General features: G+C 38.5%; 3 protein-coding genes across 3 annotated transcripts in view; 1 reads left to right on the top strand and 2 right to left on the bottom strand.

Moving 5' to 3' along the window:
• Positions 1-1,493: 1,493 nt before the first annotated feature.
• On the bottom strand, positions 1,494-6,750 carry c1h1orf35 (chromosome 1 C1orf35 homolog). Its single transcript, XM_077519742.1, has 8 exons — positions 6,143-6,750; positions 5,075-5,222; positions 4,923-4,968; positions 4,769-4,851; positions 4,396-4,468; positions 3,273-3,352; positions 2,885-3,004; positions 1,494-1,951 (listed from the first exon to the last, which is right to left on the bottom strand). The coding sequence occupies exons 1-8, from the start codon at positions 6,237-6,239 to the stop codon at positions 1,699-1,701; spliced, it is 900 nt and encodes a 299-aa protein (XP_077375868.1). The 5' UTR covers positions 6,240-6,750; the 3' UTR covers positions 1,494-1,698.
• On the top strand, positions 6,654-12,227 carry guk1a (guanylate kinase 1a). Its single transcript, XM_077519757.1, has 7 exons — positions 6,654-6,856; positions 9,073-9,186; positions 9,324-9,365; positions 9,436-9,671; positions 10,031-10,115; positions 10,543-10,628; positions 11,397-12,227. The coding sequence occupies exons 1-7, from the start codon at positions 6,823-6,825 to the stop codon at positions 11,433-11,435; spliced, it is 636 nt and encodes a 211-aa protein (XP_077375883.1). The 5' UTR covers positions 6,654-6,822; the 3' UTR covers positions 11,436-12,227.
• Positions 12,228-12,736: 509 nt separating this feature from the next.
• obscnb (obscurin, cytoskeletal calmodulin and titin-interacting RhoGEF b) overlaps positions 12,737-25,418 on the bottom strand; it is a 75,260-nt gene continuing 62,578 nt past the window's right edge. Inside the window, exons 62-81 of the mRNA XM_077507796.1 lie at positions 25,136-25,169; positions 24,993-25,045; positions 24,599-24,697; positions 24,177-24,233; positions 22,703-22,842; positions 22,424-22,624; positions 22,216-22,292; positions 21,973-22,143; positions 21,733-21,892; positions 20,398-20,514; positions 20,158-20,322; positions 19,143-19,301; positions 18,893-19,070; positions 18,652-18,765; positions 17,721-17,888; positions 17,530-17,632; positions 16,222-16,351; positions 16,052-16,142; positions 15,937-15,979; positions 12,737-14,879 (exon numbers count right to left, since the gene is read on the bottom strand). Coding sequence (XP_077363922.1) covers positions 13,832-14,879; positions 15,937-15,979; positions 16,052-16,142; positions 16,222-16,351; positions 17,530-17,632; positions 17,721-17,888; positions 18,652-18,765; positions 18,893-19,070; positions 19,143-19,301; positions 20,158-20,322; positions 20,398-20,514; positions 21,733-21,892; positions 21,973-22,143; positions 22,216-22,292; positions 22,424-22,624; positions 22,703-22,842; positions 24,177-24,233; positions 24,599-24,697; positions 24,993-25,045; positions 25,136-25,169 — 3,308 coding nt within the window. The 3' untranslated portion in view covers positions 12,737-13,831. The remainder of the gene's footprint in view (positions 14,880-15,936; positions 15,980-16,051; positions 16,143-16,221; positions 16,352-17,529; positions 17,633-17,720; positions 17,889-18,651; positions 18,766-18,892; positions 19,071-19,142; positions 19,302-20,157; positions 20,323-20,397; positions 20,515-21,732; positions 21,893-21,972; positions 22,144-22,215; positions 22,293-22,423; positions 22,625-22,702; positions 22,843-24,176; positions 24,234-24,598; positions 24,698-24,992; positions 25,046-25,135; positions 25,170-25,418) is intronic.

Raw genomic sequence — 25,418 nt, 5'->3', positions numbered from 1 at the left:
ATATGTTCCTTGGTTAGCTGCATGCTATTTAGATTAGCTTCTGGTCGGTAACATTAAGATAAGCACACCTCAATCACTATCAAAGTATGGTTAAGTAAAACTACTGGAAGCGGCCTGACACAGTGGAGATTGTTGAGCTTCTCCAATCATTTCATGCTAGTCATTGTGGATTTCAATACATGGTATTTAGGTTAGCATTTGCTTGGTAACAGTAACAGTGACCCCACTATAAAATAAGTCAGTCAAACTACTCACCCTTTGAAGATGTCCGACACGATGGTTTGGCAAACTTCTCTAGTCACTTTCATGCTAGTTGTTACAATTTGTTACAATAAATGATATTTAGGTTAGCAATCTACTTGGTAACATCACTACACGGATAGCTAAAAAACCTTTATAAAAGTAAAATAAAGTAAAACGACTCAAATTTGGGAGTGATTTGACATAATGGAGATTGTTGGCAAACTTCTCTGGTCATTTTCGTGCTGGCCATTATTAGCCGTCATGCTTTCGGCTATGCAATATTTTTAGGCTAGTATTTGTGTAGCAATAGGAAAATCATACCTATCAACAACTGTATCATGAAAGTAAAATAAAGTTACTCAAACTCCAAGACATCTGACGTGTTAATGGGTCGCCGCCAGTCATTTTAATATGAGTCATCCCCATAGAGGTTATCTTAGTTTAGCTCAGTGTTTCTCAATTCCGGTCCTCAGGCCCCCCCTAGCCAGCCTGTTTTCCATGTCTCCCAATTCCCAATGCAGCTAATTCCAATGACAGCTAATCAGCTAGCTCTGGAGAAGCCTGATAACGATCCTCACCTGCGTTGCAATTGGGAGACATGGAAAACAGGCTAGGGGGGCCTGAGGACCGGAATTGAGAAACACTGGCTTAGCTGCTTGGTAAAATGACTATGTATGCAATGTAATTCACAATAAAGCAATTAAATTTATGTTAGTAATATGTAGGGGTGTTAAAAAAAATCGATTCGGCAATATATCGCGATACTACAGCACACAATTCTCGAATCGATTCAATAGGCAGCCGAATCGATTTTTTAACATCCATTTTTGATGGAAAAATATTCAACAAAACGTCTAACTTTCACACCTTAAGCATGGAAGAATGTTATATTAATGGAACATTAAGCCTTAATATTTTATTTCAATGCTGTTCTAGCATGAAAAATGTTACAACCTGTTTGTTAAATACAGTGGCTCACAGTTATAAAACTGAAGTTTCAGATCAATAAATAATAAATTTTCATACAAATCTTACAGTGTGCATGTACAAGTTTACTGAATGGTATTTTCTAAATTTGAGTACAAAAAAAATCGCAACAATCGACTTGTAAATTCATATCGGGATTAATCGGTATCGAATCGAATCGTGCCCTATGAATCGTGATGCGGATCGAATCGTCAGGTACTAGGCAATTAACACCCCTAGTAATATGTAAATAATAATAATAAAATTCAATTACAAAAGGTCAATTCTGGTTGGTATTTTGAAGGTTTAATCATTGATTGTGGGTAAAAAAACAAACAAACAAAGAGGCGGTAATAAAAGGCTATCACCAAAAATGGCCCTGAAGGCCCCCATTAGGTAAATGAGGTCTTGACGAGCGGTCAAGCTTCCTGAAGAGCATCTTTATGAGTAAGTGAGTGGGTGGGAGGGGCGGCGGAGAAGCACATTAGCTTAGTCCGAGTCTGTGTCGTGGCGTCGCCTGCGGCTTTGTGCGGCACCGCCGGGGGCCGTCTTGTGGCCCGAGGGGTTACGGGGGACAGGGGACCCCCCGTCGGAGGAGTCTGTGTCATGGCGCTGCTGTCGATGATGGGGGCGAGGGGGCTGTGGCTGCTCCTTTGGTCCCCCCCTTGAATGGCTGTCATGGGGTCTGGCTCCACTCTGGCTGTGGTATGATGGATTAGGATGCTGGTGGTCCTTTCGGGGCCTGAAGAGCAATAGACGGCAAATAACTATTAGACTGCGGCTTCTCATCCCTTTTCAAATCATGAGACTCACCATTACCATTGTTAAATGGAGGCAGACATTTTGTAGTATCACCTGCACAGTGTTGCGTTCTTCTCCGTTAGTGTCTGATTCAGATTACTGCATTTGGTCTATAGTAGTATTTTTTTTCCATCTCCACTTTCAATGCAGATACTGGTGCAGCGCAATGAATTAGATAGAAATAAAATCATATAAATAAGAATTAGTGGAAGTTATTTGAGTAAGTAGAGTGAATTTTTTTATTATTATTAAATAAGCCATTAAAATGATTTTTTCGATGAATAGAGAAATTAGGGATGAATTTCCCTTTGACTGACTGTAAAATAAGTTCCACTTCTTTAACATTACTGAAATAAACTTTTCAACAATATTCACATATATTGACTGTATGTTATTTTAATCAAGCATGATTAAGTTAAAAAAATAAAATAAAAATAAAAAATATATATATATATTTTTTTTTTTTTTTTGCTGTAGGGCCTCTTTCATAAATGAGTGTACTTTTTTTTTTTTTTTTTTTTAAAGAACTGGATAAATTGTATGCATTTGTTGTATTTTTAAATGAAAGGCTGAATGTTAATTTTTAAATTCTTAATATTGAATGTCGATCCCCTCTGCAGTTGACTAAAATCTTTTATTTCTTTTTGGATTACCTGTGGCTTATTGGAGAGCTTGCTCAATGTGTAAACAATAATTTTGAGGTGAAGTGAGTGAGGTCTTAGCGCCCTCTAGTGAAAATTTTATTAAATCATCCCATATGCATTTGAACTTATCTTGGTTAAAAACATACCCAGTACAGTAAGGGCAATCTATAAACACGATTTAACAATCAACAGTTGCCGGTGTCTTAAAATGTGCTCGCTGTTAAACCAACCTCTTTCGGTCATCATCTGAATCCGACAAGGATGAGTCACTTCTCTGCCTCTTCTTTTTCTTCTTCTTCTTTTTCTCCTTTTTACTCTTCTTCTCTTTTTTCTTCTTCTTGCTCTCCTGTCTAAAAAGATCAAAGGGAAAAAAAACAAAAGCAGTGCAGACCCTGAGTGGGAATGCAAAAGACGTTTCCAGCCAAACTGATGGACGCTACATTCGGCACAAGTGCACATTTTACAATATAATACGATCCAACACTTGCGTTGAAAATTTTGACTTTTCCAAGATAACTAAACATCCACAACGATGATATTTAAGTTAACATTGTTTTTATAACGATTAGATTTTTTTGAGACAGTCCGTATTATTGATTTCGTTCGATGCTTACTCACCGTTGCTCTACCTCCTCTTTTTCTGCACTCTCTGATGACTTCGCTGTTGAGGGTTCTGGACGATTTGCAGTCTTGTGGTGCTGAAAGTAACCATGAAGTAAAATGTTCCAACGGAGATGATACAACCTCACAAATAAGCAGCGACCTCAAATGGGAAATGGAACCAGTTTCAAAAGTTCAACTCAACCTCAAAAGTCAAAGTCAACATGTGTGACATATGAGACGCCAGTCACGATAACTAAGCTCAGTGGGTATATCAAGGATTGATTCTGTTAAGCTTTTTCGTAAAATTTTTTTGGGGGTACTTTTATTACAGTGGTTAATTTAATGGTTAAGTCTTTATTGTGTCTGGTAGTCAGGAATGTTTGTTACTTATAGGGATGTAACGATAATGGCAATATCGTGATATTAAAACTGCCACAATATATCGTCGTCGTCATGTCACGATATTAAAAGCAGCACATCTGTTAAAAAAAAAAAAAAAAGTCAGGCTGATTTCCATTTGTGCAGTTCTACCACCCTCTGGTGGCTAGTTTATTAGTGCAGTTTAATTGTCGCAAGGCGTGTTTTGGTCCTTCTATGTTTAAAATCCATAAAAATGGCCAGATGAAGGGGAACTTGTGAACAGAGTCAATATGTGGAGGAACTCAATTTATTGTATTTATTCATTTATTTAATTTAAATAAATTCATTATTTTATTTATTTTATTAATACACTTTAATTTATTGCACTGCTTGTATTAGTATTATTTACATATTTTTATATATATTTATATTTTTATATTTTCCATTGTTGTAATGTATAAAAACACAATATTGTGTATGTGGTTTTTTGTTGTTGTTGCATGAGCTCATTTTTTACAACCTCCCCACAATATCGTGATAATTATCATATCGTGACCTTCATATCGTGATAATATCGTATCGTGGTTTGTATATCGTTACATCCCTAGTTATTTAAAACTTTGACTGTACAGTTAATATTTTATGATACTTCCTATGGAAACGTGTTTTGAAATTAGACTAACTTGGAAGACAACTTGCATCACCGAACAGATTGTGTTCGGCTTTGGAGCTTTTCACTGCAAATCAAAAATATGTCAGTGTTTGTGTGTGGCTTTACTGTAAAAACTGGCAAGCCCATTTTAACAGCCTCCTTTTCCTTTTGCGAGAGGACCATTTTCCGTGAGCCGGCGCTGCAAATAGAAACATAAACACACTTGTTAGTAATCAGATTTGAGAGAACACAATCGTCTGTGAGAAGCTGCTTGTTGAGGTTGAATGTCAAGAGGAACATTGTTAACACGACGCAAATACATCTGGTGAGTAGCAAGAGTTGTAGTTTTTCAGTTGCACTACTAAGTGATAAACAAATGGGAAAAACTTGTTGAATAAGTAGTGGTTTAATTAGCATTTTTGAAAACACTATACTGTACTACATTTACACAACAGCCTTTAAAAAAAAATTCACACATAGAAGACAAAAAAAAAATCACCTGGAGCTTCCCAATCCTGAGAGCCGATCCACATTCCTTTCTTCACCATCATCGTCTTCTCTTCTACAAATATCTGCCAAGTCCTGTGGTAATATCAGTCATTTGTGTAAATGGATTTCTTCAAAATAAAACAAGGTGGTGTAAAATACAGTACCTCTTTGGTCAGTCCAGTGGGTTGTCTCTTTATAACCTTGTGACCTCTACGATAATGACAAATCGGTTCAAAATTACACTTTTAGACATTGTATGTATTTTTTATTTTTTTTTTAAACAATTACAGACAACTTTTCTGGGTGGCACGCTTACAAAGCAGCCATCAATGCGTCGTGTTCTGCAGCCTTGACCGCAGCAAGCTCCTCCTCTTTGGTCCGGGCGCGTCCACTTTTGTCTTTAGCATACCACGTCAGATCTTTGCCTTTTTGCCATCGACCCACTGGAGCCATGAGAGAATTTCCTGCAAGAAAGAACAAAAACACAAGAATGTGGAAAACCGTTTTTACCCATAAGAAATAAAGTGTCCTCATTTCCATTGCTTCAGTGGCAATGTAATTCAAATTTATGCATAAATCGGAACACTGTAATCCATCACTAACCTGAATGAGTGCAGTAGTTATGTCATAATTACCTGATCATGTAGGTCAGTGATTCCCAATTATAGACTATAGTCTGTCATGAGAGGTCATCAAATATCTGAAAATTATACATCTTTATCCATGCTAGCGAATTACAATGCATAGTGATGGGCAGAGCAATTAAATGCTCTTACATCAGATGATGAGATTTTTCTGATGCAAAACAGGTGCTTTGGCTCAATAAAAGTTGATTAATTAACTGATGCATAATATCTTGTGTACGGAGAAAAGGGACACACGCATTTATTTCTCCACATTTAATCAACAAATGACATTTTTGAATGCATGGTGGGTGGGTTTAATTAAAACGTGACAGCTCTAAACCACATTATCGCCACCTGGCAACTTTTAAATATGTCCGAATAGCTTGGGGAAAAAAAATAGATTATCCAAATATAGTGGAAATTCAATTTAAATTAATGTTGTATTTCGCAAACGCAGGGGCCTCCACGTAGGCTGCATGTTGACATAGTTGAAGGGGGGCTCAAATAGCGGAGCGACAACGTGGATCGACTCGGGGTGTGCAATGAATTGGACTTTAGCAGCATACACGACTGGAAAAAAATAAGTAACTATCAATCAAGAATCTGTGTGATGAAGGACACAGCAGTGGAAGGTAAGGAAATACAGCACGACGCGTCAGGACGCCACGTTAGCGTGTTATTTAACTTATTAGCTTGTTTAGCTGTTTGTGGTGGCTAGCTAAGACACGCTTGCGGTTAGCATTGCTTTGCACACTTACCCAGATAATTCTCTCGGTGTTTGTCCACCTTGACATCATCCCAGTTGAACTGGTCCTGACCTCCTCGAACACCCCCAGCTCTCGAAGAACCGAACATGTTGGGCTTGTTTTATTTTTGAAAAACGAAGGCGTCTATTAACTGTACTTAGCTTTAGCCACACGATCGCGGCCTCCGTCGTTCTAACATCCGGGGACTACCCCGACTACTTCCCCTGGGTTTGCTGTGCGACTTTCTCCCCAATGCGATTTGAATAGACTATAGTTGAAAATATATATGTAATTTATGTATAGTAAAACATATGAACATTTCTATAAATAAACACCGAGTTAATGTTTCTGAATGCTAAAGACTCCTGACGTCATCTGACCGCCTCGCTATCGAGTTAGTTTTCTCAATACGGAGCAGTGCTTAGTCATAGTTAAAAAGGTTTAAGCACCTTCGACATTTTGGATAGAAATTATTAAAATATGCCGGTGTTTTTTTGTTTTGTTTTCACTGTAAACGTACGCATCCCATCGCTCACGCTCTTTGTTTACTGGCTTGGTCGCGTAGTGATGACGTAAGGTGCACAACACCAACGCAGAATGTCTCCGAGCGAAGGAGCCCAGCCTGAGCCCGAGGACGAGCACAATCTCTCGGGGACGTCCTCAAAAGGAGGTGGCGTCCAAGTAAGCCGCTAATGTATATGAGATATTTCTCCAGGCTTTATTCAGGTAGGAAGAACAACGATGTTGATTTGTTTACTGTCTATGCGGTTATCAGCAGTGTGGCATCGAGATGCTGCACGCCAGATATGTTTTTGCCTGCAAAGACTCGTTTTATAATCACTTGGTGATCACTTAGTTGTTGTTTTCCTAACGTGGCATGTTATTCAACAGTTTCATTTCAGCACCGGTTTATTACTTCTTTCGATTAGTGCAATTTAGTTGTCAGCTGATACTTTAAACCTTGATATGGTTTATGAAACTGTATGAAATGAGTCACGACAATCGTGAAATAACATGCATTGGGTAAGGGTGGCAGTTTTAAATGCTTAGCAACCGGCTGGTCTGGCTTCATGTAATATGGTTCTAACAATACATTTACACATTTTTTACACATTTTGTTTGCATTGACCAGGAATGTTAGGAACATTACTATTACTTGTACTTCGTGTATACAATGCATGTTTACAGTGGAGTGGACAGTAAGTGTTTATTCCAGGCCACCCATTGCCAATAAATCTCACATGATTTTCTTCCAATGAGAGTCAGCCGGAGTTGATAAAGTTAAATGTCTAATTTCCTGTCATGCTGCACCAAGTATAAGTGGTTAGTGTTGGATTATGGGTCTGTCAGAGGCTGTGGTGTAGTAATGCATATTTACTTAAAGATCTTAAATCGAGTCTGTAAAATTTGCAAATCAACATATGACAAAACACCTGAACTAGTCACTTGTATTTCAATTTCAAGAATATTATTGTAGTCAGTGCCCTATTTAATGCCTATTTATGATTTCACATTGTGCATATAGTAAATGACACCATAAGCGTCATCACTGGGCAGCAGTGACCTAAAAAACAAAACAAAACAATAAAGTACTGATACAAACATGTTATACAGCTGGGGGTGACTCTTCTTAAAATGACAGTAACCTTAGCATCCACTGGCCACAATTTTCATGTATTTAGCTTTATTGATAATTATTACACATCTAATGAATTTACCCCATGTGTTGTTGTCTATGCTTTTGCTGTAGGTTAGATTGACAGCATGTGTGTGTGTTTTTTTTAACGTTTGTGTTGTTTGGGCAGGTGTGTGTGTGTGTGTGTGTGTGTGTGTGTGTGTGTGTGTGTGTGTGTGTGTACATCACAAATTGGTGCATTTCGATAACGTCAAGCTCGTCATAATACAGAATATCAAATCGGCGCATTTTACTTTTTAAATGAGTTAAGTTTCTAAAATGGAAAAACAAAAAAATCAGTCCTTAAATTTAGCATTTGTCCAGTCGAATCATGTCAATCCAGATGACAAGAAAGATATTCATTTTGTTGAGTACTATCAAAGAGGTAATGATGCCAGGACACACTCGTGGTATTAATAGCAGACATGACAAAGACAAGGCGATTGGTGTGTAGGTTTAGTACTATTTTAAAAACCTCTTTGGCTGTATGAAGTGTTGACTAAATATATACACAGGGACAATCAACGTGGGAAGAAAAAAGGAAGTCCCTGGCCCTTTAAGGGAGGAGACAATGGAGAAGGACTCTTGTCATTTGCACCTGCAAACGCAACCAGGCTCCATTGGGATTGCTAGGGCATGAGAAGGCAGCTTTTTTTTTTTTCCTGAATTGCTGTGCGTTTTAAGAATTTCCAGCATGTACGCTCTCATGTGGCCGACCCTCTCTTAGCACTAATCAAGCCCAGTCTGATATTTGAGTAAGTACTGTGACCTTTTCAGCATCCTGCGTCCTTTTTATTGCACACAGCGGTTTAAAACTGATAATGAAATATCACTTTCTGATTGCTCTGGTTAGATTTTCCTCACATATTACTGTTGAAGCGCATTACCAGGGCTGGTATGTCAATATAGTCCTACCCTGTCTGTCCGGCTCTGCTCGCTTGACTTCTCCTCATGCTCGGAGCTGTGAGCACTCAGGCAAGGCAGGGAGGTAAAGTAGCTTTTTTTTTTTTTTTTTATGGAGTGCATCATTAAGTTAACTCAGGTAAGGTTGTGGATATCGCGCAGGTGCGTCCTTTACTGCTTCCACAAGCGGAAAATGCCTCTATCATTAAGGTCGAGTAATTACTCCTCAAGGGTGAAATGTTGATTGCTTGTGGTTTTGTTTTCAGTCAAACTCATGACTCAGCCTCTACAATTCCCGTGCGTCACCCGTTCACCAAGCTCTCTTTCTTTCCCTTCTGTCTTTTATTTATGTATTTTTTTTAAGCTATGGCTGGACCCAGGCCTGTGGTGCTGACCGGCCCATCCGGGGCGGGTAAAAGCACTCTGCTGAAGAAGCTCATGAAAGAATACGGTGGTGTCTTCGGCTTCAGCGTCTCACGTGAGCTTTATTTGTATATATTTTTTTTTTACTAGTTTTAACTTAAGATTAATGTGAGTTTAGAACATGGTGAAGTTTGTAAGTTTACTTTTTACTATTAAAAAAACCTATAAAGTCTAAAATGACTCCTTCCTCAGATACAACAAGAAACCCACGACCAGGAGAGGAGAATGGCAAAGGTACATCTTCATTTTCTCTTTGGTATACATGACATCATCATCATCTGACTTCCCCGTCCCGGTCTTCCAGATTACCACTACGTCACACGGGAAGCCATGCAGGCGGCCATCGATAATGGCGAATTCATTGAGAGCGCAGAGTTTTCCGGGAACATGTACGGGACGAGCAGAGCCGCCGTGCAGGCAGTCAAGGCGCGCAACCTCATCTGCATACTTGACATCGACATGCAAGGGGTGAAGAATATCAAGAAGACCGACCTCAATCCCATTTACATCTCCATCCAGCCTCCAAGTTTGGATGTCCTGGTGAGAAACGGCCTATGTGAAGCGGATCCTCGGTTTATGACTTGTTCTGTTCCTATGGCGGCAACGCACCTCGAATTTGTATGTAAATTGGTTCGCACTGTAGTCACAAGACCACGCTAACGTGGAGTAAAGTTTTAAATAAATACATAAAATGTTTGACTTTCAGCTTAGTCCTGTCAGTCACAGCGAGTAATATGTAATATGTTCGGCACAGTTTTTATGCTGGATGCCCGTCCTGATGCAACCCTGCCACTAAGTGTAAAGGTCTTGCCGAGGGATACAGTACACAAAATAATTAAAAAATAAAAAACTCATTTAACATTAAACCTGTCCTTGTCATGCTTTTCATATGCTTTCAGGAAGCCCGTCTAAGAGACAGAAAAACAGAGTCAGAAGAGAGCCTGCAGAGGCGCTTGCGCGCGGCCAGGGTGGACATTGAGTTAAGTAAGTACCAAGATTGACCTGTGAGAGGCAGCATGGTGCCGGAGGGTGTCCACACAGGCAGAAAATACAAAGAAGAAAGTTAGTCGCTAGTAGTTAGCAGTGGCAGTAGTTGGTTGTACAAGAAATAAATAGAAGAAGCTGTACTTGGGCTTCACAATTCTTCACACATTCATTACTCCCAAATAACTATGGGGTCATTGCTGTAGCATAATACAACATGCCGGACCATCAGCAGCAAGTGAACCTTCCGGAATACACCGTATATTGAACAAATATCGTAAATAAAGTAATAGCATGATGTTTTAAGATGTGTGACTTTGTTGTATGGTGGTGAAAACAAAAACACTCAAGTTCATGGTATGTATGTTTCCTCCTGAAGATCATAACCACCAGAACCACACATAACGTAAGTGTATATGTTCCTCAGGTAAAGAACCCAACATGTTTGACGTGATCATCATCAATGACAACTTGGAAGACGCTTATGGGCACTTAAGAGATGCTCTTCTTGAGGTGACTTTCAATTAAATTTAGGTTGACAGTCAACACTGTTTACATGTCACTCCATTAGCACACAAGCTAACTCATGAACATAGTGGTTTATTTTTTTGTTGTCAAAAAAGTGTAAAAATACTTTGTGATAAATATAGCATTGAAGATAAAGATGGTTATATCGCATTATTTGATGACAGGAGGAATGTCGCATACTTAAAAACAAATTATTAAACATATATTTATATGCCTAACTTGGTTTTTACAGTATAAACCAAAAAGTGCTCTGCAAACACAATTTTGACTGGTGGCAGTAGCAAGTTATAATGCAAATTTTTGTATAACACGTTTAAAAGCTCACAACCTGAACACCTCTTGTATGCTACTCTTAATCACATTTTAAAGACTGTAATCAAGTTTCAGTATTCATCTTAAATCTTAATTAATTAATCTTTAACTATTGTGCGTGGATTTCATTTTAGCTTGAACGCTACATTTGATCAATCTTTAACTTTTGTAAATGGGCTGCATTTCAGCTTGGATGCGACATTAAATTAAAGGTGCAACTACTGTAATTTTATTTAACCTTGAATGCTATAACAAATTAATTAACTACAACAGATATGTTTTATTTTGCTTGAATGATACATTTAGTTAATTATTAACCACTTTTATGTCACAGATACACTTTTAAATCTTGCACTGAAATTTTACAGTCACAGTTAAAACTCCTCTGAAATTATTTTTATTATTGTGTAAATACCTTTTTTTTTTTTTTTCATCCCTTAGGAAATCAACATGGTCAAGAAAATCAACATATCGTCATAGGAGACGGGGCATAACATAACACCATTCACTCCTTACGAAACCATAGACCTCGATATGAACATTCCATCCAAAAAAGGTGGTCTGGAAAAGCTCCCTGAGTATATTTGTCCAAATACATAGGTTTACATGTAGTTATTGTTACTAAAGTGGAACATATTTTTTTTTTCATGCCAAGGAGAACTTGTCCTTTTTTTTATTACTATTTACATTTGTATTCTAAAAGCTTTGCTATGTGTTGTATTGACAGCTTGCAAGACTGGTACTGTATGCAGTACAGTCATCAACAATTTTTCTCCGCCACAGACTTAACTGAATTCATTCCGTCACGTTGACCAACTGGTCTGGCAAGCTGAGTTATTTGGCCGTTTGTCCTAGTGCCATTTTGTTTAGTGTGGTTAATCAGTATGAAATCTCGTGATTATACCTACTGTGATGGTAAAAACACATCCATTTCATTAAATTTAAAAGAGAACATGGGGGTCAACTGAAATATGTCATATGTATTCCATTTCATGTTTTTTTTAACTCTGTGCTAACTTAACTTTGCTGCTGTTGTATTAGGATTAAGTTCCATGTCATAGGAAACACAGTAACAAGCAAGGCCTGGTGATCATGAAAGTTTTTTTTTTTTTTTTTACACGTGTGTGTTTGTGGGCGTGCAATTATGTGTCTTCAACAGAACAGCTACAATATAACCTGCATTTGAATTGATGTATGTAGTGACTGTTGAAAAAATTCAAACTAAAGGAAATAATAATTATAATTTGGGAGCCCAATATGCTTGAAACCGCACCATGTTTTTGTGTGTGTATCCTGGTGAAAATTGATATACAGTATTGTTTTAAAAGAGACGGTGTGCAGAAATCTTTGCCACTTAGTGGTGAACTAATAGAATGCAACAACCGAAATTCAAAGTACGTGTTTTGAAGCATGCGCACTCCGGGGCACGCTGGTGTGATGGAACAAATATTTTGTATACCATTGACATTAATGGTGTTTTTTTTTTTTTTAAGTAATGAATGAACATTGAAATATCCAACATCTCTACTGTCCCTTTAAGGGTCCTTTAAGGAATATATCATCTTTGTGATATCTTAATGATATCTTTATTATATCATAATGTGGTAAGCCACGGCTGAGTTCATCTGACAGCCTATTCATGTCGATTAGCACTGCTGTTTTGGCTATCAACCGAATTATAATGGCCATCAGCAGCTTTAAATAATCTTTGTGAACATCCATGTGAAATAACAACAGGAACAATTTGTATTTCTGTTACAAACATGGAAACTTTTTTTTTTTTTTAATATTAATATTTAATAAGATTTGAACACAAACATGTTTTTCCATTCAAAACCCACATTTAAAGTACAAGCAATTACAAATTGATAGTGTTATGATACTGAACTTCACAAGATCTGAATCCTAAATTAAGGAGGACTTTTGGAAAGCTGCATGCAGTCAATCATTCAAATGAACTGAAAACGACCCTGTGAGCTGATGTTCGCATCTCGGACACCATTGCACTATAAATGTAGTAACGTGATAAATTACTCACACAAAAGACTCAACTAGAGTGAATATCTAGTCGTCTCTACCTAAAAAAGATTCTTAACTTGTTGAACTTTTAAAAGCAACTGTTGTAGGTACTGCACTTCCTTTTAAAACACAAAGCATTAAATATTGAATTAAATCAAAATCCTATATATCGATTAATGTGTAGATGTAGAATTCTTCTGTCAATTACAATTTTGTGCTTCTGAGTAAAGGTTCTTCTTTTTTTTTTTTTTTTTTTTGTCATTGACACTGTAGTGGTTCATTTGTTTTGAATTCCATGCAAGCAGTGTTCCTTTTCCACTCAATGACGTTGTGAACGTACGTATCAATGGTTGTCTGTCTCTCTGTTCCTGAGAGTGACTGACCAGTCCAGTATGTCTGCCTTTGTCTACGATCAGCAGTAATTGATTTAATGGGGTGAAATTTTTCTGAATGCTCAGAACTCCTGTTTTGCCAATTTTGTATTTAGCAGAACAATCTTGCACAGAGGAGGCAACGTACAGTACTCTTACCACGGATGTCGTGCTCTCTCTAATGCCATAGATACGTCAACAAACATCAGATGATGATGTTTCTCATTCCATTCGGGTCTCGTAATTGTTTTTTCCAGAAACAAACAGGTTTCTGGTCCACAGTTCGGTTTGAGTAAATCGAAGGCGACGATCACTCAGTTTGACTGTCGTGATGCCCTAAATAGGATCGCGTGAACACGTGATATTGTCCAACTGGAACAAGTATTTTGTCATATGGAATGGTTTGTTAAAAACTGAAAATATACCGAAAGTTAGGATAGGACTCAAACCGATGTCATTTAAGACTAAAGAGAATTGAATTCAAAGCTACTGGTTCTGGTGTTGTTTGTCGCTAATTTGAAGGGTGACCGGGTTTCCCACGGATGTATAACCATACGTCTGAGTCGATATTTTGGTTTTAAAGCTTCGCTGCCCTCCTTTCACCCTTTGCACCTCAGAGCAGTAAGAAGGCTTCACCTCCAGCTTTGCGTGGCTCACTTGAATGGGTACTCGTCTTTCCTGGGTACTGCCTCCTTGTGGTGCGTTAGATGAGAAAAAACTGCCAGCTAGCTGCTGCCTTAAGCGAGAGAGAAATCCACTCCTCTGCCTGGAGGCAGTGACGGGGCGCCCCACGTTAAGGAGCACCGGTTGTCCCACGGTGGACCCGCCAACCTCCCTCTGGAGCACGGAGATCTCACAGGGCTTCTCTGCAGGAATGTAACTGGTCGAACCGAAAGATTCTCCTTCCTCTGGGACGTAATCCTCCAAGTCTTCCAGTGCTAGAACACGACCGCCACGTGTTAGCGTCTTAGCTTCCTGCTTTCCGCAAAGGTCTTCACCATCATCGGGTTCAAAGATAATTACTTCCTCCAGGTCTTCACAAGCGTCTCCAGTTGAGAGCTCATGGGGATCTCCTGAACCAGAGGGAGCCTCCTCATCCTCCCAGGGCAGCATCTGGCCACTGGCGCTGCCTCCCAGCTCCACCAGATTGTTGTTGGAATTGTTTGCATTTGGGTTTTCCAGGGGCGATCTTTTGGGTCTGGAAGGAGTAGTGGAGCGGTCCGAGATGGCCGGCGACACACCCCTCCTCCTGGACAGCCTGGGAGACTTATTGACCTTGTACTCGATCACCTCCTCCACCTCAACCCAATTGGGCTTGCTCTCTGCGACTCGACTGGCGCCCTCTGCACCCTCAGCCTCTGTGACATAGAAGGTTGGCACTGCGCTTTTCCTGGGAGCGACCATCCTCCTGGTTCTGGTGGTGGCGGTCTCTGAAGTGGTGATCTCCGAGCGGTGGCCTCCAGTGATGGTCATACCAGGTGACTTGTGTCTCCTCATTCTCGGGTTTTTCACCACTGTGGTAATGGTCTCCTCACTGTTAATAAACCACCAGCGTTGAGATTATTACCTAAGAGGACTCCACACTGGTTTGCATGCAGTTTCCACACAGATAGTCCAAGCACGGGAGGGATGGTGGAAGCAAAATGTGACTAATGGCTCTCCAAAATGGGAGTGATGCCACGGAAGAAGCATGCCAAAGTAGGACAGTCAGTCATTTATTCAGTGTTCACGAGGTGCAGCAAAAGTTTGTGGTTAAATTTGCATCTCGGTGAGAACAGCCCATCATTTAGTCAACAATGTGGAGCAATTGTTAGCGCTCACGCTTCACATGCCGCAGATTTGAGTTGCAGTCAAATTTAAGGCCACACTGCAAGCTTAACGAGAACAAACAGTGGAACCTCTCAATGTTGCACAAATTTTGGGAAAACCTTTAAGGATTCAAACAACTGTCATGCGGTCTATAGTAATATTTACTTGATAAAAACTAGTTGATTTTTCACTCAGAAATTCTAAGTAATTTTTACAAGGAGAGTTTTGAGTACATTTGGTCAGTTGATTATTTAAAAAGAAAACTCAAGGGTACAGAAACGAACTCACAACCTTCCGCTGTCGAGACAGCCACTCTACCAACTGAGCCATGCCGTTCCTGCTGTGTGTTAGTATATTGACGGTGTCGGGTGGAATCCTCCAAGAGACCTGTTTATAGTCAGTATAGTGGCAAACAGCAAGAGTGGCATGGCTCAGGTGGTAGAGTGGCTGTCTCCCAAGCTGAAGGTCATGACTTCGTTCCTCAATGCTCGAGTACCTTTTTTTGTAAATAAACTGGTAAAATGTACTCAAAACTCTCCCTGTAAAATTTACTTAGAATTTCTGGTGATAAAACTTTACGATAGTGAGAATCAAAGGATTCATCAACTCTGTGTTTTGAAAATTACCTGTAAAGTTAAAGCTTTAAGATGGCAATTATTTTGACCCTTGAACAACATTATTTGTATTTTCTGGCAAAAACTGTTTCGACTTTGTAAGCTACATCGTATGGATTAGTATTGAGATGATGAACATACAGTTCATCATGCATGAATGGCACTTACATAATGATGGTTTTCTTTGGTATTTTTGTCTCTTGTTCGGTAACTGGAGAGTAAACGGAGTGAGCACATCGAATGGATGGAATACTTCAAAAATCTGTAAGTAGTCTCTTCTTACCTTCAAGAACAATGGCCTGCTCACCAGTGGCAACGGCGGATGGGGGAACTAAGTCAGCGGCACACCTGGCGCTGCCTAGACGGTTGGACAGCTGGCAACGGCAAGAAATTCTCATTTAGAGACGATTAGCTGCTATGAATTGACATGTAGCCACATTCATGTGGACCCACCTCACACTCGTAGTGTCCCAGGTCCCGATCTGTCACGTTTTGGATCACCAGCACCAAAACTCCGCTACGGAGCTCACTGTAGGTCTGATACTTTTCCTGGTCGCTAAGCAGCCGGCCGTCCTTGAACCATCTTGATTTTGCACACACACATAGCCAGAATTTATTAATATGCATACATATAAGAAATATGCAAGACATTGGCTGTGGTAGGAAGTAAGAAAGTTCTAATACTTTGTTATTGTAATTTTGTACTTAAAGCTACTGAACGCAGAAAAGTGAATTTTGAATCGGTACTGCCAGCTGTGGCCGAAAAATGAAACTGCATTTTCCCTTCACATGACATCACATTTGCAGACAGAGGGTGGGAAATTCAAATCCAAATATCCTGTCTGAAAACTATTGGCCAGAAGCTTGCAGAACAGTTAGGGTGTGAATTTATTAATTAAAAATATGTCAGTATTAAATGGTTAAAAAAATAAAGGCTATTGCAAAGATATTTTTGGGCAAATTATTACAAAGTGCAGCTTTAAGTAGAAGAATTTTCAGGTATCTAGCATTTTTAGATATCTGCCTACAAGATTAATTTGTTACAACCCTAAAAAAAATAGCTTCTGGTGTTCATACACACCTGTAAACACTATCATTATTATAATAATTAGCGAATTCGGCATTTTCTGTTACGCACTTAAGAAAGGAACACATTGTTTTGACAGCATAAAATTTGATCTAACCCTCGCTACAAGTAGCTCTTGATGTAACGAACACGTGACACGTAATGTAACATTGTTACATTTAAGTTAAGAGGAGGAAAATTATTTAGTGTGTAGTATGGGGTTTATTTTCATTGTGACGAGTTATCAAAACTGGTATTCTATATAACTGAAAAAAAAAGTACCGATAGTCATCGGTATCATACCGATACCTGGCCTTATTTCAAGGTATCAGTACTTGTGACTGTGGCCGATGTGGCCATTTTAGGATCAAATTAGGAATTAGAAGATTAGTTTAATGCGACTTTATGGAAAAATGCTATATTGGTATATATAGGCCCTTATTTAAAATGTCATTGTTTTTTGGGGAGGAGGCGGGTTTTATGTACTGGTAATCAGTCTGAACTGAAGAAAAGTGGCATCGAAAATATCCTCGTAAAAATGTATTTTTACTTTCGTACTTGTGTACAGTTCAAATGCTGTACTATTTTACGTTTACTTGGGTACAGGACTTCAATCAGTACTACATTTTCATTGTATTTTATTACTCAAGTACCTATACGTAAGTACTGAGTGGAAATACTCTGATAATTGGTACCTGATTTTAGGACTGGGGGCACTTTGGATGACGCAGGTGAACTGAGCATCCTCACCGGTGACACATACAGCATTCCTCATTTTGTTCACAAACCTTGGTGGGACTGAAGACAAATGAATTACTCGTGACAAGCATGTTTCAATGGCATTTTGGGCCTTTCTTTTCATTTTGGGTCTGTGTGAGCTGCTCACCCTGTACAGTGATCTTGCCCAGCGTGCTGGCATTGCCGGCTGAGCTCGTGGCAAAGCACATGTACTGGCCCGAATCCTCTGCCGTCATGTTATCCAGGATGAGCGTGCAGGAGCCGTCGGGGTCCTCGATGATGATGTGATGAGGGTCCGCCTCCACGATGCGTCCATCTATGAGCAACAAGTTAGCAGAAGCGTTGGTGAAAATGTAAAGTAATTCATGCTTCTAGTGTAATTGATAAAATGGAAAAGATTTAGGAATGATAATGTAGTATGTTTTGTTGTAATTTTCCGTGTCTCAGTTGGACTGTATTGGGAATAATAAGCCCAGAGCGTCTGCCTATTCCTTTTTTGGTTAATTGAGTTGTTCAAAGGGATGTTTGTGTCTTCTTTTCTGTGTTGTGTGTTAGAGCCGAAAAATAAACCATTCATTCAATCATTCATTCTAGGGGTATCAGGCGATTAAAATTTGAAATTGTAATTAATCGCATTACATCAATAGTTAACTCACGATTTATCACAAATTGTATATCTGTTCTAAATGTACAATAAAATGTTTTCATACTGGTGTAAACAAAAACAAAAAGTTAAACTAATAGAAATATGGCTGCACCTTCTAGTCATTAATACAGTAATTTCAGAATCATTCATAAAATTTAATTGAAATGAAAAATATGTACTGTACAGTTATCGACTTGTAAATTCATATCGGGATTAATCGGTATTGAATCGAATCGTGACCTATGAATCCTGATAAGGATCGTATCGTCAGGTACTAGGCAATTCACACCCCTAATAAATAGTATCCACGTTTGTAATTGTACAATATAAGAAAAACTGAAGACAATTGAGAAGAAGTTCACCACTAGATGGCACTAATTATTACACACTATGCCTTTAAGGTAATGTTGTGGACAAGGAGGAAATGTCTTACCCTTGTACCAGGTGATGGCAGGTTTGGGGACTCCTATGGCCTTGCACGCCAATTTAACAGTTTGGCCAAGCTCAGCTGTGCAGTTTGCCAATATTTCTACAAAATCAGGAGGACCTTAAAAAAAAACATTAAAGGGGGCATATTAATGTAATTTTTGTTGTTAATAAAAAAAAAAAAAAAAAAAAGGTCTGTGCCCATCTATTTATAATAATATTGTTGAATAAAATTGCATTTGACTCACTCCAGGCAGGCATGCTGTATCTCTGCTGAAGTTCTCGGAAGTCTCTCAGCCACGAGTTCTTAATGGTCACTGTTCGGGCCTGCAAGGTGTACTTCCTCACCGAATCTTCGCGCTCGTGCCAGATCTCAAATGCGCGGTCGTCACCCTCCACTGTCTCATTCACGTCAATGTTGTTCAGCTGCAGGAGAGGGAGGAGAAAAAAACAATCAGGTGACAGATCAAGACAGAGCAATGGTGTTGATTCGCTTACCTTCATCATGTTCTTAAAGACGTATGTTTGTGTATCGGTGTTGCTGTATCTCTTGGATTTGCATATGATGCAGTAGTTCTTAAAGAGGAAGACGTGACGATGGTGACCTCGAGAGGACGTCCTTATTCCAGGAGCTCCCTCCCAAACTTGGAACGGTCCCTGGTAGCAAGACACATCAAGAGAGACTTGTCTTCTTGGTCTGTCCTACTCATAGCAATATTTTCATTGATAAATAAATAGTTTTTAACAATAAAATCATTTTCTGTGACAAAAAAAGAGAGAATAGATAAAAAGTAACGCACATTGACATAAAATCATGACTAACTGAAGTGACAGTTGAGTTAACAAACAATGATTTTGGCCCAAATGAATAGAACCACCTAAATAACATGGGTGCTAACGATACATACATACATACATACATGTGGAGCGAGCACAGCTGCATTATTAAGGCAGAGTGCTTTTGAATGTTTTTGAGGATTTCAGGTCAAATAATTAACTTGACAGTTGATATACTTATGGGGAGCAGGCCAATTGCTTGCTTGTGAATTTTGTTATTGTTGTTATGATGCTCTGTTACGTAGCAAAACTAAAAGTTTAGAAAAGCCAAAGTGTATCTTGTGTGTTTATACATTCACACATTAATCATATTTCCAATTGATATTTGATCCTTAAACAATTAACAATTTGATTCTAATGTAAAAAAGGACTTCAGAAATTTTGTCCACTACAATATTGTGAATTTTAGTTGACTAAAGCAATTAAGATGACTCCAGGAATCACCCTGGTTAAACTTGGCTTTACAGAGAGTACAAAAACTGTGAAGGAAGTTTTCAGAGAATATCTGGGGACAGTGTCCAAAGGGAAAAATGTGTATAGATGAATTTGTGATTCACAAATTTGTAAATTATGTACTGTACTGTACTGTACTGTACAAAACAAAATTAAATTAAATTAAATTGTTAAAAAAAAAAAAAATTAAGTCAAAATTAACTCTGGTTACTCATCCACTCACCTGTCTAAGAGGTTCTCCTAACGCTTCAAGGGTGGCGGGGTAGTTCTCTATCATAGAGACGTGGTGGGTATTCTCCGAGCGTTGTGGCAGCGCCGACACCATGGCGTACGCTTCTTCAAGCAGGCAGCAGTTCTGGCCATTTCTCGCCTTGTTTCGAATGAGCTCCTGGTGACGTTGAAGTTGCATGTTAAATCCGAGTAGATAAAGCATCTCAGAGACATCATGCCTATTGGATATCACCTTGAGGAAGGCTTTGTACTTTTGAATCCTGTCCAGAGGTTGTAGGAGATGGGCATTGATGCTGCGTACAGGTGGGTCAGCCGGGTCTGCGCTGGCTTGCTCCTTCTCTGTGTACTCCTAAAACAAAAGACAACAGGAAGTCAGGAGTTAATCCCCTACTGCAAACTCGACACTGGACTGGAGGACATGAGATTCGAGCCCCTAACCTCAAACCAATGTTTCAGACGTGCTATGTGCACTAGATACACCTTGCTGCCCATTTTCCATGTCACTGTTGATGATGATGATTATTTTCTTTCTTTATTTATTTATTTTACGCAGTGATGTTCATTAATTTCCATCAGCCTCTCCTGTTCTGGGTCAAATTGAGCCACTGCAAATATGTGAACTGAACCATGTTTTCGTTACATTTATAAGCTAGGCATAAGTTTTGCTACGAAAACAATGGCTTTTAATTTTATTTCAAGGATCTGGACTCTGGCCTTTTTGTTTAGAGTTCACATGTTCTCCCCATGCCTTCCTGGATTTTCTCCTGGTACTGCAGTTTTCCCACCCACACATTTAAAAAAAAACAAAAAAACATACATGTTAGCATGGAGGACCAAAAATAATAAATAAATAAATAAATACATAAATACATAAATAAATAAATACAAATGGATATAAAAAAATCATAAATCAAATACCAAAAAATAAATATAAATGGAAATAAAAACAACAAAAAGTATACATGTACATAAATAAAAGTAAAAATAAATGCAAAAAAAGAGACAAAAAAATAAATATAAAAATCAAGGTGGAAATAAATAAAAAATAAATAAATATATAAGTAGATTTAAATATCAATCAATAAATTAAAACAAGTTCACATTTTATTTATTTATATATAGTTCTCATATTTTCTTCATGCTACAAAAGGTGTCAGCTATCTAGGATTGGACTCTGCTGTTGTATTTATACTTTTATCTATTTATATTTTGTTGTTTTTATTTCCATTTATATTTATTTTTTTGTGTTTAATTCTTGAATTATATTTTTTCTACCCGTTTTATTTATTTATTTATTTATTTGTTTATTTATTTATTATATTGGCATTTTTGGTCCTCCATAGTTCGGTTCATTGAAGACACTAAATTGTGCTATTGTTGTTATGAAAGAACTGTACGTGCGAATGAGCTCAATATGTGCCGTCATTGACTGGCGACGAGTCCAAAATCAGCTGTGATTGGCTACAACTCACGATAAGTGGAAAATGAATAGAACTTTAAAATGAGTCAATCTGACCTGCAGCATAACAAGACGGTTCAACAATGTGAAACAAACGAGCAGTAATACCTTGAAGAAGCGGTGCACCGTTTTGTCACTGATGACACTTTCAGCCTGGCTCTGACCAACAAGATACTGGAGGTACTTCTCAAAGCCTTCCTTATTCTTCAGGAAGCACATGGCTACATCGTCATCCGTCTCACAATCGTTTAGCTTTGGGAGGAATGATCTGCAATACACATATGGATAGGCCACTCCCATAAAGCTGCGCCCAAAGACGAGCTGGTCATCAGGAGGTGGTTACCGCACCTAGCGTGAAATTCCTTCAAGTCATCAATGTTCCTAAAGATGGCCTCCCTCTGGCTGCTGACATCACTCGGCGCATCAGGAATGTCGGCGTGCCTCAGGTGGTGACACGTGAAGAAGTCAATCTCTTTGACGAACTCGGATTCACCGCCAATTATGTCCTGGATCAACTGGCTACAGAATAACAACAATGCTGCTTAAGAGGCTGGCATTATTTGTAACAATTTTTAGATTTGCTTTACTTACAATAACTTCTTCTTGTATTCTCCCTCAGACACCTCCTCTACGCTTGTTTCAGGAAGGTCGCCTGAATCAGCAGATAGCTGGAGGAATACATGTTTATTATCAGTTTCGATGTTAAATTTTTACTTCAGTATTTGTGTTTATATTGGTGAGATAATGGAATCCTGGCACCAACCAACCAGTTTTGTGCTACCATGCTACACAGACATACTTTGAATTTTTTGTCCAGGTAGGCAGGTGACACCCATCCTTGGCGGGATGGCGTCGTCTTAGTAGGTTTGGTCCGGACGAGCCATTTGAGTGGGTGAGCCAAGTCCAACACCTCCACATACTGTCCTTCCTTCAGTGAGATGGATTCTTTGCTGGCCACGATGGGGTCGTAGTTGGCTGTCGCCACGTAGATGTCGAACATCTGCGTGGTGCACACGGTCCCCGTCAATTTTCACTTTTGATTATATTTAAAGGCGTGTTTCATATGGCAGTGTCTCACCTCTCCCCTGGCATCCCCCTCATCAGACTCAGACGAGGAGTCCGCCACCAGGGAGGGGGGACGGGAGCGACCGTGATGAGGAGAAGCCGAAGGGGTTTTGGTCTCGTCGTCACTGTCTGCGCCTGGTACTCGCAATGAGGCTGAAACAGCAAGGAGGGCAGGAAGGGGGAGTCATTGGTGGTGTTGTATATTAGTGCAGTAGTGTATTAGTACGCAGAGTTTAGTCTCTAGTGAGAGCCGGAGCTCAGCTGTCAAGCATCAAATGACCCATACTGGCATTTTTCATGCTAATTTACTTGTGAATGTACACACATGAACAGGTAATAGAATACTGTAATATGTACATGTATGTAGTTCAGGGCTTCTCAATTACTCTTTGTTTTTTTTTCCTCCTTTCCCAAGAATAGAAAAAAAATATTTTGTGCCGCCCCCAAATCTCTGCCATGACTATAAATAGCATCATTTGACTATAAAATTTTTTGTAAGTACCCCTCTTATTAGGAGCTAATACTCCTTGCACACTCTTTGACAATGAAAGCGCCACTGCCACCTACTGTAGCTGATGTGTAATTACACTTCATAAAAAACATGTTCCCCAGGGTCACACGCGCTCCTCTATTTGAGAAAGGACAGATGTATGCAGATGTAAATTACAATACCTGAAGGCCTTTGTAGAGCAAGGGTGCGATAAAAGAAGAAATAAAAAAAAAAAATTATAAAGAAATGTAATCAATTTTATTATTTTGTAGCATAAATGTTAGGGTGATTAAAAAAAATGCATTTATTACGAAATTTTATAATCATTGAGCAAAGAAGAGTAAGGATGATAGTTAACAGTTCTAATTAAATAGGATAAATAAATATACTGAAATGTCATAAATTGCAAGATTGCAAAAAAATAAAAAAATCTTATTTTTAATTATCAATGAACAAAAAAAGGTAAGGATGATATTCAAGAGTTATAATTAGGTATAAAAAAATAAAAGTGTACTATATTGATAAATATTTAAGTATTGTATGCATACATGGCTATAGAAGGTGGCTGGATAGACAGGGAGAGGGAGAAAAAGATATTCTAAATGTATTTATTTTATTCATTTATTTATGTTAAAAAATACAATCCCACAATTACTTTGAGGTTAAAATTGTACATTTCCAAGCAATGTCTTTCAGTGAGAGCAAAATCTACAATTTTGTTAGTAATGGCATGCAAAAACTAGAGTTCTACATGAACCCAAGAGTTAGGTGAGTGCGCTTTCAAATTAAAATTCATTACACACCCGTTTAAAAACCACAAATCACTCATAAGACAACAGAGAAAACTATTGCAGTAGCAGCAAATTGTGTTCTTATTACTTGAACTTCATTCTAACTTACAAAAATAATTCATCTGTGCTTCATCGACAACATCATCATCATCATTAACAAATATCTTGATATGCTGTATGGTAATGGATGCATTGGTAATACATACTGGTAGTTTTGGGCCAAGATTTCATCCACTGGAGCACTTCCTGATTCTGTGTGCTGTCTGAATAACAAATTCATGATTGGATGAGCATTTGATGGGTGCTATTAGTAAAGTGATTGCATATTAACTGGTGAAGAAGTGTTGCTTGAATGAAGCAAGATGGGCTTGGACGTAGTAAACACATCACACAAGCAAGGCGTGCAGAAACACAAGATAATGTGAGTACACTCGTGGTCTAGAATCAAAGCATAAAACAAGCTTAAGACAACACATGCAATAAACTGTAGAATACTTGCAACATAATGATGACAATGGTAATGAATTAAAAATCATAAAATGTGATATTATTTGACTTTATTTCTCAATTACAATACAGCCATGTTCTGACTGTATATGATGGTCCATGACATACAGTACAAACGCACCTTGTGTAATCTTGGCTGATACCATTTCAGTGATCTGCGTGGTGAGTTTCATGAGGAATTCTTCAGAGCCGACTTCTCCAAGGTAGGGCATTTTACTCTCTTTTGAAACAGATTGAAAAACAATATTAGTTTGGATTTACACTATGTGGTTGAAGTGACGCAGTTGTCGTTGCTGTCAATGTAAACACAGCATTATTTGATATGTGTTACTTGAAATGCATGTGAAAATAGGCGGTCAAAAAAAATTGGATGCAGGGAATACAGTCCATCAGAATTGGGCAATTGGACATGCAGTGTCATCCAGCCAAGATAAAAAGTATTTAAAGTGGTACTAATAAAGCAGATAGGATTATTAAATAATGTATGGTAGTTTAATACCGTAAGTTTTACTTACCCTTTCCCTTCTTTGCATCTTCCTCTGGTGGACTGACAGTAATCCCGAGAACTCTGAGGAATAAAAATGATACCTCACTAACCTGCATTTGGATTTTTCAATTCATAGCTAAAGAAACTTAAAAATAAAAATAAAAAACATACTCTGAAGGTTTGGTCTCTTTCTTTTGTGGTGGAGCTAAGGAAAACAAAAAAAACAACAAGAACAAATTATGCAAAAAAAAAAACATACGTTTGACCTGATCATCCATTAGGAATGCAGTGGATCTTCTAAAGACAAACAGTCCTTTTGGTAGGCTTCCAAGTTGTTCCAATTTCAAGACTTTCTCTTTAGGAACATGAATGACTTTTTTTCTAATCGCAAACATCTCATGACCAAAAGTAAACAGGCGAGCCGTGACATTTACAATGCGAGCCCGAAGGCACT

Source organism: Festucalex cinctus, chromosome 1, assembly GCF_051991245.1.
Source record: "Festucalex cinctus isolate MCC-2025b chromosome 1, RoL_Fcin_1.0, whole genome shotgun sequence".
Lineage (NCBI taxonomy): Eukaryota > Metazoa > Chordata > Actinopteri > Syngnathiformes > Syngnathidae > Festucalex > Festucalex cinctus.
This window is presented reverse-complemented; position numbering and strand designations above follow the sequence as displayed.